The sequence below is a fragment of the Sminthopsis crassicaudata genome, chromosome 4 (assembly GCF_048593235.1).
Source record: "Sminthopsis crassicaudata isolate SCR6 chromosome 4, ASM4859323v1, whole genome shotgun sequence".
NCBI lineage: Eukaryota > Metazoa > Chordata > Mammalia > Dasyuromorphia > Dasyuridae > Sminthopsis > Sminthopsis crassicaudata.
In genome coordinates, this window is record NC_133620.1 from 348856328 (window position 1) to 348870282 (window position 13955).

Below are 13955 nucleotides of genomic sequence, written 5' to 3' on the forward strand. Positions count from 1 at the left end.
AAAATCTTTGGGATACATGGTTTTTAATCTTGGGAAAACCTTATAAAGAGAATCTGACCTAGGTGGAATTCTTGCTCTATTACTGTTCATTGGCAACGATAGATACCTTTGTCAAGACAGCTGAAGGCAGCTGAGTTCATCACATCCTCAACAGGAAAGCCCACCTCATCCACCCTGTCATGGTTAACTAGTCAGAATTGTTTTTCACCCTCCCTTTCCCCTCTCCTCCCCTTAATAAAGGCTTTATAATCACTCAGGGTCATTCAAAATTTATTTTTGGTGCCTGAAATTGCTGCTAACCTTTTAAATGATTTGCTAACCATAATTAATAATTATTAATCAGGTAGAAATTATGTCTCTAGGATTTTTCATTCATCACAGTCTGAAAAAGATGTACTTTCTGCTTTCTCTTTTAGCTTTTTTTCACATTTTGTTGTGAAATTTTTATGCCCTAAAAAAAGGTTAATTTTTGCGAAGGTGCCATTATGTAAAAAAGGGGATATTCCTTTCTGTTCTCTCAACTTTTTCCAGAAATTATTATATCTAAATCTACTAGAATTTTATTCATTTTCTTATTTCTTATTTAGTGGTTAGATTTAGTTCTGAGAAGGAAAAGTTGAGGTTCTCCACTGATATTTACGATCTATTTTTCTTTAAGAACATGGATGCTGAAATTATGATTGCTTACCCCCTCAACATAAGACACACACATAAACACACACAAACACACACACACACCTTTTTTTTAACCTCAGCTTTGAAGTATAATAGAAATGTATCAACAGGATTTATTGCTTTGAGGGTGTGTTTGTTTCAGGTGTATTTTGTATAAAAAAATATATTGTTGGATTCTGGTTTTTAATCCATTCTGCTATTTGCTTATTTTATGGATGAGCTCATCCCATTCATATTCACAGTTATGATTTTTTAACTGTTTATTTCCCTTCATCCTTTGTTTAATCTTTTTACTGTTTCCTCTTAAATGTTTTGCTTCTGACCAACACCTCCCTTAATCTACTTTCTCTTTCCTTTTTCCTTTTTCTCCTTCCTTTCTTCCCCATTTCCCTACTAAGATACACATCTATAAATTATTTTTCTATATTATATGAATATATGCGTGTGTGTTGTATTTCTATGCCAAATTGAATGTGTCTGTTCTTTGAGCCATTTTCAATAAGAGTAAGTTCAGTTATTGCCTGCTACTCTTTATTTCAAAAGCTCTTTCAATTTTTTTTATGGGTTTTTCTTCTTCCTTCCCCTTTCTCCCAATATATTCCGCTTTCTTACCCCTTAACTTTATTTTTTTGAAATCATCCTATTAAAAGTCAGCTGTACTCAGAGAACTGGGGGTGGATAACAACATAACATTTTCACTCTTGTTGTGTGGCTTGAATTTTATCTTTTCTCTTTTTCTGGTTTGATCTGATTTTTCTTATGCAGCTAGATAATTGTATAAATATATGCCTATATTGGATTTAACATATATTTTTACCATGTTTAACACATATTGGATTACTTGTCATCTAGGGGAGGGGAGTAGGGGGAAGGAGGGGAAAAATTGTAACACAGGGTTTTTTAAGGATCAATGTTGAAAAATCATCTTTGCATGTTTTGAAAATAACTTCAATTAAGAAAAAAAAGTCATTCCACTATAGTCATCTCACATTTGTGCCTCTATATAGATACCTGACCAGTCAAAGGAAGAAGTTTTTAGGAGTTATATGTATCATCTTCCCATATAGAAATATAAACATTTTGACTTTACCGATTCCCTTATTTCTCATTCATGTTTATCTTTTCATGCTTCTCTGGAGTCTTGTATTTGAAAGTCAATTTTCTATTCAGTTTTAGTCTTTTCATCAGGAATGCTTAAAAGTTTAATATGTCATTCAATATCTATTCCCTCTCCTCTCCCCAAAAATTATATCCAATTTTGCTGGATAAGTTATTCTTGGTTATAATCCTAGCTTCTTTGCCTTCCAGAACACAATATATTAAGCCCTTCCATCCTTAAACATGTAAGTTGCTAAATATAGTATGACCCTGACTGTGACTCCTTAGTATTTGAATCAATTTTTTTCTGGCTACCTGAAGTATTTCCTCTTTGACCTAGGAGTTCTGGAATTTGGTTATAATATTCCTGGGAGTTTTCATTTTGGAATCTCAGAAGGTAATTAGTGGATTCTTTAAATTCCTGTTTTACCTTCTATATCTAAGATATTAGGGCAGTTCTCCTTAATTTCTTGAAATAGGCATTCTAAATCTTTAATCATGGCTTTCTGGTAATCCAATTATTCTTAAATGAGTTCTTCTGAATCTGTTTTCAAAATCACTTTTTTCCAATGAGATACTTCAAATTTTCCATTTTTTCATTAATTTTTTCCATTTGCCCAATTCTAATTTTTAAGGATTTTCTACAAGGAGATTTTATGCCTTTTTCCATTTGACTTTTTTTTTTTTTTTTTTTTTTTGGCCGAGGCAATTGGGTTAAGTGACTTGCCCAGGGTCACACAGCTGGAAATGTGTCTGAGGCCAGATTTGAACTCAGATCCTCCTGACTTCAGGGCTGGTGCTCTATCTTCTACACCAACTAGTTGCCCCACCAATTCTACTTTTTAAGGTGTTATTTTCATCAGTATTCTTTGGTACCTCTTTGAGCAAGTTATTGACTCTTTTTTCATGGTTTTCTTGCATCACTAATTTCTTTTCCCAAATTTTCCTTGACTAGTCTCATTTCATTTTTAAAAAGTTTTTGAGCTCTTCCAGGAATTTTTTTGGTAGGAGGGGAAAAGCAGCCTGTGACCAATTCACATTTTCTTTAAAACTTTGTATGTAGCTGCTTTGTCATCTTCTGGGTTTGTGATTTAATCTTCCCTGTCACCATAGAAACTTGTCAAAGTTAGTTTCTTTTTATTGTTTTCTACCTAATTTCTTGATTTTTAACTTGATGTTAAACTTGGGCTCTGCTCCTTGAGGACCTTCAGGCCTTTCTTGCTGTTGTTTTCATAGTTAGCCCTGTTGATTTTCACTGCTTCCAAGGTGGTATGATCTCAGGAGAGTTGTGATCACTGCCCCGGTCTGCTCTGGTCTTTACCCAGTAAGAGATCTTGTTCCCTGTAGCTGTCAGTGCTAGCCCTCCTCATGGCCCTGCTCTGCTTGCATTCACAATGAAACTAGGTTTCCTTCTCCCCAATAAGCAACTATATGCACTTCTGTCTACCTTGGAACATCTTGGATCCCTGCTTCTCTGTGGCCTCATGTACCGTTGGGCCCTGGGATTGTGACCTGGAATGGCCACAATAGACAATGCAGTAAGATCCTGAACCCAGCACCAGCAAATCATCCTCCTGCAATTGTTCAAATTTTCTTTCCCCCTCCCCTCCAGATGCAGTTTGTGGGCTGAAAATTGCTAAATCTACTGCTGTATCTATGCAACAATTTGCAAGCCCTGTGTTGCACTCCTGGGGCCCACCATGATCCATGAGACAGACCTTTCCTGCCTATCTCCTATTGATGGGAGTTAAGGTCCCTTTAAGCTAGGATCTTTTGATTCACAAATCCTGGTCAAAAAGCACCCTTTTGAATTCCAATGATATCCAGGCTTTCCCCAGCCCCCACTGGATCTGAGCTAACTTGGGTTTTCCCAACCCCCATAGTTTAAACCCATTGAATTCTATTCAATGCTGACCCTGGCTAAAAACACACCAGGAACCTGGGGCTTCACCCACCTTCAAGATCACCAAGAAACCCGTTATAAAAGGGGCTACTTTGGACTCCACGTTTTGCAGAAGTCCTAAGCATGGCATCCTTATATCAGTCATGCCAAGGGTTTCTGCCCACTGGACCTATTCTTTTTATCTCTACCCTCAACTTTACTAACTAAACTTTACTTCCAAATCCCTACAAATAAACCTTTTTATCAATCTAGGCTTTCGGGCCTGTAAATTTCTTCACAGGAGACTCTGTGCCGTCATGGGACTATCCTTGTGACTATCCAAAAGGGGTTTCCCCCTTTCCTGACTCTCATCACTATGGTGTCTTGGGCTAGAAAATTGTTTTACAAACTTTTGCTGGTTCTGCCCCTCATAGATTCTATTTGAGGTGCTATTTTAGAGTTGTTTGCAGTGAAATTTGGGAGAACTTGGCTGAGTGCTTTTTCTACCTTGGCTCTACTTCCTAGAAGGGGTAATTTTTATGTCAGCAGATGTGAAATAAGTCCCAGGGATTTGTGTGATGGAAGAAGAAAGGGAAGAACCATTTCATTATGACTTCTACCTTCCTGGGTACTTTGAAGTTGAACAGTGATATTAAGTTCTCATGGCAAGTAACTCCAACACTGAGAAGCAGGAGATACAGAGGCAAGGGAAAACTGTAAGTAGGATGGACTTTATCTCAGCATCTGGGTCAGTAACTGGTGTTTGCTGTGGGTCTCTTGGAATAGACCTAATTTATTCTTAGCATCAACCATGTATCCTTATCTCAAAGCACACACTGAAAGTGGAACATTTAGTTCTCATTCAATTTTCAAGATCACTAGCATCTTGAGGCTCAGGGTCTCTGATGGATGTGGGGCAGTTTCCATGCAGGTCCACTAGTGTCCAGCTTCTCAAACTGTGGTTCACAAATCCTATGTGGAGATGGATATCTGAATGCAGGGGTCACAAAATTATGATTATCAGTAAATGTTTGATTTATATATGTATTTTATAAACCTATACTCTCTCAGGCAAAAAGAGTCATAAGTGGAAAAAGTTTAAGAAGTTTTGATCTTGTGATTCTGAGTTAGAATCTCTTTAATAGCTCTGGGAGCCCTGCTGTACAAGATGTAAACTGTGATGATGGTCTGTTTGGGAGCAAAGCTCAACCCAAGCCTTCTTAAGTCTCCTTGATGGAAGAGAATAAAGTACACTTGCACATACAGCAGGTATTCAATTTCCAATTTCCAAGTCCTTGTGTTTCTCTGTGTTTCACAGAATTATTTTGCTTTTTCAATCTCTTAATATACTCACCATGAAAAATTCTGTATTATAACAATGTATTGGTGTTTTATTTCCCTATTTGAATGTAATGTAAGCTGCTTGAAGGCAAAGGCCTCGATCTTGTTGAGGTTCCAGGGACATCCTTAGTAGAAATTTTATTTTGATTTACAAGTTGGGTTGGAAAAAATTGGCTTAGCACATGGAGTCACTGAATCTTGTATGGCTTCTCATGGCTACAGCCTACACCCTAACACATACTAGAAATATGTACTTTTGGTTATGAAAAGGAATAAGCAAAACATGGTAGATAGCTCTGTACAATGCAAACTCAATACTAGAAAAAAACAAAATATTCTGCTCAAGTAGATATACCACTAGCATCATTTTTTGGTATGGCAATTAGGAATTCACTCCCCCCCCCCCCAACCTTCTTAAAATCTTAAGAGATCTTCAGATTCTTGGACCAAAATCCTTTCCACCATTCCATATATTGTGATACATTCCAGTCTTTATAGCGAGGAGGAGAAGCACATTAAATAGCCATTTTCAGACTCAGAAATTGCATTGGCCTCTCTTGAACTTAAGGCCCTTCATCCTTGGTGTGAGGAAGGAAAAACAGCATGATCTATAAATAGGAGTCCGGACTCTACTTTCAAGTAGTAAAGTCATTGTTAAGTAAGTCACTTTAAAAAGATATGGTCCTCACACTCCTCACAATGGCTAAGATGACAAGAAATGATGAATATTGGTGGGGAATGTGGCAAAACTGGGACACTGGTACATTGTTGGTGGAGTTGTAAAGTGATCCAACCATGCTGGAGAGCAATTTGGAACTATGCCCAAAGGGCTATCAAACTGTGCATATCCTTTGGCCCAGCAGTGCCATCACTGGGTCTATATCCCAACAAAATCTTAAAGGAGGGAAAAGGACCCACAGGTGTAAAAATGTTTATAACAGCTGTTTTTGTGGTAGCAAAAAAATTGGAAAATGAGTAGATGCCCATCAACTGGAGAATGGCTGAACAAGTTATGATATATGAAAGTAATGGGAATATTATTGTTTTATAAGAAATGATGAACAGGCTGATTTTAGAAAGACCTGGAAAGATTTATACAAACTGATGCTGAGCAAAAGAAGCAGAACCAGAAATACTTTATACATAACAGAAATATGAGATGATCAACTCTGAAAGACTTGGTTTTTCTCAGCTGTTCAGTGATCCAAGGCAATCCCAATAATCTTTGGATAGAAAACATTATCTGCAATCAGAAAAACAACTATGGGAACAATATAATTCAACACATACTATATTGTTTTTTCTGCTTTTCCCCCCCTCTCCCATGGGTTTTCCTTTTTGTCCTGATTTTTTCTCTCCCAACATGATTCATAAAGAAATGTGTATGCATTAAAAATAATAATGGAAGTAAAAAAAAAAAAAAAAAAAAAGTTATGTTGTGATATTCTTTATATGTTGTGATATTCTTTATAGTACTATTGACTGTGAAGGGATTGACGATATTCTGGCCACAATACTTCCTACAGAAAGCCCTCACTGCTAGTCGTGGCTACAGCAAGTAAGACTGAGACTTGACTACCTATCTTATGATAAGAGGAGCCACATTGAAAAAATCTGAGGCCCCTTTCCAGTTCTAACCCTATGCTTCAGTGAATGCTTGCCTATTGTCAGGAGATTATCCATGACAACTTTTGGTTTCAAGTTTATTGAGAACACCTACAGTTGGCTGATTATTTGGGATCTATTTCACATTATTGATAGCCTTCCCATTCAATAAACATTTATGGAGCATACAGTACTAAGCTTAATAATGGGTGTACAAAGAAAATTCTTACCACCCAATAATGGAGAAACAATATGTGTAGAAGTATGATAAAAGATAGGACTAAGATAACAAATAATGAAAGACGATGTTTACAGAATCAGTTTTCTAGGGAAACTAGGGAAAGAAGAGACCCTTTTCATTTGGGAAGGCTTCACAGAGGAGATGGCAATGAGGTGAGCCAAAGATGGAGGAAAGAGTATCCTAGGAATAGGTTAAAGCTTATACAAATGTACAGAGGTCAGGAAAGGGTAGAACAAAGTTAACATCAATGAGGAAAGCAATGTGAAATAAACCTGAAAAAAAAAAGCTGAGAAATCTGTCTCATCCCATAGGTAAATGAACCACTGAATACTTTTGAGCAAGAAAATGACATGAAAATTATTTTGAAAACTAGATTAAAAAAAGGAAAAAAACAAAACAAAACCCAGGTTAAAAAAAATTTAATGAATATTTGGACTGTTTTTCAGTTCTTCCTATGTTCTAAGTTCTTCACAATATGATTTTATTATTTATTTTCACATACATTCTCTGACCACACACTCTGTGTGTAAAGAAAATTACATTCCAAGGTCAAAAGTAATTATGGGGTGATTTTTTTCAGTCTAGAATATTCATATATCCTCTTTTTCTAAATCAGCAAATCCAGACTCAGACATGTATTAACTGTGTGGTGCTGGACTAGTCATCTCTGCCTCAAAAATGGAAAAATCTTGGAAATTACCTATATGGGAATTTATTTTGTTTCATACTATGCATATTTGTTACAAAGGTATTTCCTCTCCCTGGGAAGAGTAGGAAGAGAAAATAAATGCTCATAAAAAAAAAAAAAATCTCATGAAAACACTGATCTTGGTTACCAAAAAATTAACATCTGGAAATCTGATTAAAAAGTCTATTTTTTTCAGGGGGCTCTTTTTTTGTCTGTTTTCCTTGTAATGGTAAAATGATGCTGAAAGTGTTGAGAGTTACATTCAAGCTTTATCCCAAGGCACAAGAATCACATTATGACTCAATTTCCCACCCCTTTCTATTTACAGCTGATTTGCCATTATCTATATGATAAAAATTTTAACCTGCAGTCAGGACCATCTGCTCATTCCCACTGCAATTCTACCCAAAGGACTGTGGTTATTTGTCTTTTTAGGCCCAGTGCCTGATTTTCTTTGGGCCACACTGATTTACTTGTGTCTCATGTTTATGACTCAGCATTTAGAAATTAATGTAATTTTAGGAAGCATCCAGTCCAATTCCCTTATTTTACCAATGGAAATCAGAGAGGAAAAGCTCTGAAAAGTGATGTCACTCTGACAAAGTGGAACAAAACAAAACCCAGATTTTCTAGCACTAATTTGGACCTCTTCCATTTCTATCACACTTCTTCCTTTTTTGTAAGTTAGAGTTAACTTCTGTGAATGTTGCTTTAAAGTCTGAAGACTATTTCCAAGCCTAATTCCATTAGGATCCTCCTTTTAGGTTCCAAAGCCTAAAATATCAGGTATTACTAGAATCAAAAAATCCGGTTAGGAGAGTGATATAAAATAAATCTGAATAGTAATCTGAAAGACCTTTTCCCCCTTTTTCTGAAGAGAAGTTTTAAGTCAAGTTTTATCCTGTTTGAAATGATAGCATCTAGGAAATTTGTAAGATCCTTTAAACTCCTTCTTAGTGAACAGAAAAGAAAATCAAGGCATCAATTTCACATTGACATTTTTATTAACGCCAACAGTTTTTTTTTTTTAATTATTATTATTTTTTTTAAAACAATAGCACAAAAAATGTTTCAGGGAAGCAGTCTGACAGTTAATCTGATGACCTTCTGAAATAGTTAAGCCACACCAAATATGAATTCCTGTTAACAAAAAAGGGTGGGTGGAGGTAGGGCTAAAAAAATAAACAAACCAACAAACACCCCCCAAAAAAAATAACCCCAGTGGATTAGATGAATGAGGTCTTGTTAGTAGAATACACTGCAGATGGAATGAAGGGTGGCAAGAGATTTATACTCTTACCTTTGCCAGTTATTACTAAGGTATAATTCAGCTCTTACAACCAGTTATCATCCATTTCACACATGCACAATTAAACCAGCACAAGCTAATGCCACTTTGGCCATGAAGAGGTGCAACAACTGGATCTGTCAAATAAGTAATTGCATTTTCTGTAGAACAAATCCCTTGAGGTCCAAATAAAACCCTTTATAGTTCTACTGCTGCATTTGCATGCAATTTAGGACTCTTGCCAAAAGGGGGAGAGAAAAAAAAAGGGGGAAAAAAAATCACCTTAAAAAGAAAGTGTGCATCAGTTTCTCTTATTTAATGTGGCTATAAAGATGTTTTATTATTCCTTTACCTCTAAGAAGGACACCAAGAGGTAGGACCAAGAAGGAGGGAGAACTGAGTAATTGGGTGTTTTGTTTTGTTTGTTTGTTTTGCCAAGAGGTCACACAGAAGGGAAGGAGGCAGAGAGAGACTACTATCCTTGGTTCTGATTGCATTATGCAGGAAAATAAATCTCCCAGATTATCATTCTTCCACCCCCCCCCAAAAAAAAACACACTCAGAATTATGCACAGACTCAGACTATATCATACCAGCTATCTGCCTTTCATATTGACCGTTCCCCAAAAGCACACTTCCCTTGGCTCATAGGCTGTTTGCAGAGGCGTTAACCCATTCCTGCCCAAGACACTTCACAAATTCCTCTTGACTGAGAAGCCTCTCAAATTTCCTTTTGTAGGGTTTTAAAAACAGAACATCTGTCATTAACATCATAAGAGTTTAGTTAAATCCTTTTAACCATTGACAAGGCTTCAGGAAGTTTCACAGTTTCATTATGCTCTATTTTATTACTATCATATTTACATTTTTTTTGTTGAATTGATTTTTTTTTTTTATAGAATTTAATTCTGGAGTGTGAGCAGGAACCAGTTAACTACATTCATTGTCCAACCCCCATTGGTTTGAGAAAAGACTCCAAATTCTTGGCATATGAATCAGCTGTAGGGTAGCTCCACCTTCTCCTTGCCAAGAGGTAGCAGGACAACAGTGGCTGCATGCTTGGGGGTTCACACTGTGGGTTGTGAGGCCTTTCGCTCCAGAAGGTACTGATGGATACTTTCGGCATCTCGTTTCAGCCAAGCAGCATTCAGCAGGATATTTTCACAGCACTGCTGGATGGTACGCTCTGCTGAGGGAGCTGGGTGGCTCTCGAAGAAAGCCTGTTGCAAAACAACCCAGAATGTGGGTGTTTATGTCATGCTTAAAGTGTGTTTGAATTCAGAGGAAGAAAGCAACATTTCAAATAATGTTAAGAGAAAAATTTAGCTGGCCTAGAAAATTTTCATAAGCTTTATTCATCTACAGAAGTGAGTTATCTATGTATGTTAACTTGAGTTACCTAAAAGAAACATGTCCTTCATGAAGTTCTTATATAGATATTAGGCTTGAAAATCTTCAAATAAGATTTTTGACTTGTTCCCCAGATCTTAAGACCACAGACTAAGCTGGAAGAAAGATCATCCAGTCCAACTTTCTCATTTAATAGCTGAGGAAATCTGGGTTCAGAGAAGTTAAATGATCTGTCCAAGGTCACATAGTGAGAGAATCAGGAATCATCAAATCCAGATTCCTACTTATGATAATATCATATGACAGACATTCCCAACAGTTCCAACCCTGATACATTTGCTTTCTAAATACTGAAATTGGTGTGCTAAAGGACTTAAAAGTATTTTTCTAGATAATAAACATCCAGTTTAGCATAGTAGAAAATGAAAAACAAGAGCCTCAAAAGTGAGTTATACATGGCAATACTGAGGTTGGAGAAGACAGACCCAAAAGGTTAAAGACACTTTGCAATAGCATGAGGTGCAAATGCTATATGTACATTTGACCAACATGGAAATGAAGCTTCCACATCAGAATTCCCAACACTAGTAGCTGTAGGAACCACCTATGAACTAGTTTCTATAATTTTCAATATAAATCAAGATAGCTAAGAACACAAAAGCCTTAAAGAAGTGATATTTTATGAAGAGTAAAAAGAAAAAAAATGGGGGAAGATTAAGAAAAATGGGAGCACTAAAGTTTTCCTCACCTAGCAGATCATTCCTATCTATACAAACTATATTGTAAGTAGCAATCCCTTATGAGAGTAACTACTTTTTCTCTTAGGTAATCCAGAAACTAACAATTATGATGGGGGAAAGTTTCTCTGGGCTTATAAAGCGAATTAAAGATACTGCTTTTTGACACTTTGAAGTTTTTCCAAAAGAATGAAGCAAAATTTAAAAAAAAAAAAAAAAAAGTTCAGTGATTAAGTGGCTAAGCAAAGAATAAGACAACAATCAATTTGGGCCTGCAACAGATATGCCAAAATCCCTGGGTGCAGAGTCCACATACAGAGGAGGCTTTGCCTATCAACCCTAAAAAGAGTGGCTAAGAAGATAATCCTCTGAAAGCATACAGTTTTAATGAAATAGGACTTTACCCATGTTCCAGTTGAGTCTCCAGAAAAGATAAGATCTCTAAATTTTCCTGATTACAGGCAATCCCAGGTTGGCTACCAATGTTATCTTTTCTTCATATAAGGAGCAAGGAATAGCTAGATGCTTGAAATAATCTAAGCCTGATGCTGCAATTGAAATGTCAGGCTCAGCTAAGTCTACAATTTAGCAAGAGATATCAAAAATAAATTTTTCTTGTTCGAAAGTTACATTTAAAGTAGAATAGTCTTACCTTAACTTCTCCAGCCATTTTGTCAATTGCAAATCCCTCAACTGAGAGCTGAAAAAGGATAAAGAATGCATAGTTTAACCCACAAAGGAAGACGTTTCATAGTTAACAAGTAGAAGAAGGGGGACACAAATTTTTACGTGTCCAAAAATAGAGGAAAAGAGAGAGCGAGCTTTAATTAAAAAAAAAAAAAAAAAGAAGAAAAACTGGAACACAAATGATCTGATGTACCTTTATTAGTCTTGATATTAAGAATCCTCCTTGGTAGCGATTATAAAGTTCTTCCCAATTGTCTTTTATAAATTTCCAAGCAGCTTTTCTCCCCTGCTTGCTGCCTCCAGCCACACCACCAATAACAGACACAGTATCCTGTGGGCGTACCTCTTCCTTAAAAAAATAAAAATTAATTAATGGCTTACAAATTAATTAATTAAAGGACCAGTGGTCCTCAAACTTTTAAAATAGGGGGCCAGTTCATTGTCCCTCAGACTGTTGGAGGGCCGGACTACAGTAAAAACAAAAACTCACACTCTGTCTCTGCCCCTCAGCCCATTTGCCTTAACCCAGCTGGCAGCATAAACGTCCTCAGCGGGCAGCATCTGGCCCGAGGACCATACTTTTTTTTTTTAATATTTTTTTTCCCCCGAGCACCATACTTTGAGAACCCCTGGTTTAGTCTTTCTTAAATGTGTAAGGTAATACTTAACAGAGAATAAATGGCTAACTCCCAAAGTTACCATTATTTAAGTAAATGACTTTGTGGCATAATAGAAAGAGAGATGGATTTGTGATCAGGAAAGACTAAGACTTAAGACTACCCAAAATCACATAGTATCTTGAGGAAAAACAGCTTAACTGGACTTTAGTTTTACCATATGTAATAAGGAGGAGATTGGACTTGATGACCTTTAAGTTCTATGAACTCTAAAATGACCTATAGGATTTAAGTTAAGACATTCAACTTATCTTTAAAAAAATCAACACCAAAGAAAAGAGAACTCTGTTAAACATGAAAATAAAAACACAACAAACTAGATTATTTATCAAAAATGCCTGAGGCTCATCAGTGCAAGATTCTTGCAGGCCAAAAGAAGGGCACTTCTCCCTCATGTCAGTTTTCCTGAGAAAGAAGCCTTAAAATAGTAAGACTGATGATCAGAAAGCCAAATTAGAGAAATCTGTATTACATTTGCAGACAACTAGCTTCAAAAGCAGTTTTCCAGTTAACTTACTGAAAGTGCAAAGGTGAGGACTTTTTGAATGAGTTCAGGTGGTGAAGTGGCCCCAAGGACTCGTTCAATTCTATTCTTTTCTTCTTGCATATCTGCTTCTTTGTGAAGCTACAGAGAGTAAGAGTTGAGTTATTAATTTTCTCTAGACAATGCTGCCTATAGAACATGTTCTAATGAAATAAAACTCAAATTTCAGTAATTATTATTAGCACTAAAATAGCCTCTGTTGAGTCTACAAAATTCATTACTAGAATTAGAACATCCCTTTTTTCAAGTATCTGATCTAAGTAGAGAATCATGTCCACTAGATGGCACCTTTAACACTAAATTTCAACTTAATTATAAAACAGCTGGTCTCCCTCTTTCCCTTATTACTAAGAGAATACAAACCTCATTCTATCATGAAAGGTAGTAAGTAGTAAGTTAAGTCCTTGGATAATATGATCATATACTCTGTAAATAGAACCAAGTAATTTTCAACATTTGTTCTGTATGCACTGGTAGGCATTATAGTTAATGTTTGAACCCTGGCCAAATGCAAAAAGAATAAGAATTTTTTTTTTAAAGTTTTGAATCCAATCTTCTCTATTATTAGTACTTTATAAAATTCAAGTCATAAAACTGTATTTTATAAATATACAGAACCTATATCTTTACTAGAACATACATCTTTGTGAAGAAGCTTCAAATGTAATAATTATGATAATGACTTTTCCTAAGTTTGGAGCTAAAACTTAGAAGAACTTCAAGGAATTTTAATTTTGAATTGCTTATTAACTTTTATTATAACAAAATTGACAAAAGTATTATCTCACAATCACACAAAGAATACAAGTAATGTTATCCCCATCCGACAAAAGGAAATGGACTTAAGTAAGGAGACTTTGCAATAATCCCATAGTATATATCAAGTGTCAAAGACAAGATATGAATTCGAGTTCTCAATCCCAAGTTTTTTTTTTCCTACATCCTGGTGCCATTTAATTTTTTTAAAAATTAAGAAAGAAAGAATGAACATTTTAGGTTAAGCAAGGAGGGACAAACACGCAGCAATAAACTGGCAAGAAGTAGAAAGAATAATCATCTGGCTGGGGGAGGAATCAGTGAAAAGAGCCCTGGGTGTGGAGAAAGGAAAACCCAAGTTCAAGTCTGGCCTCAAGACAGTCCCT

At 36.1% G+C, this 13955-nt stretch overlaps 1 protein-coding gene across 1 annotated transcript in view; it reads right to left on the reverse strand.

Moving 5' to 3' along the window:
• Positions 1–9638: 9638 nt before the first annotated feature.
• NPEPPS (aminopeptidase puromycin sensitive) overlaps positions 9639–13955 on the reverse strand; it is a 73043-nt gene continuing 68726 nt past the window's right edge. Inside the window, 4 exon segments of the mRNA XM_074261318.1 lie at positions 9639–10038; positions 11558–11605; positions 11786–11941; positions 12787–12894. Of these exon segments, the coding sequence (XP_074117419.1) occupies positions 9886–10038; positions 11558–11605; positions 11786–11941; positions 12787–12894 (465 nt within the window). The 3' untranslated portion in view covers positions 9639–9885.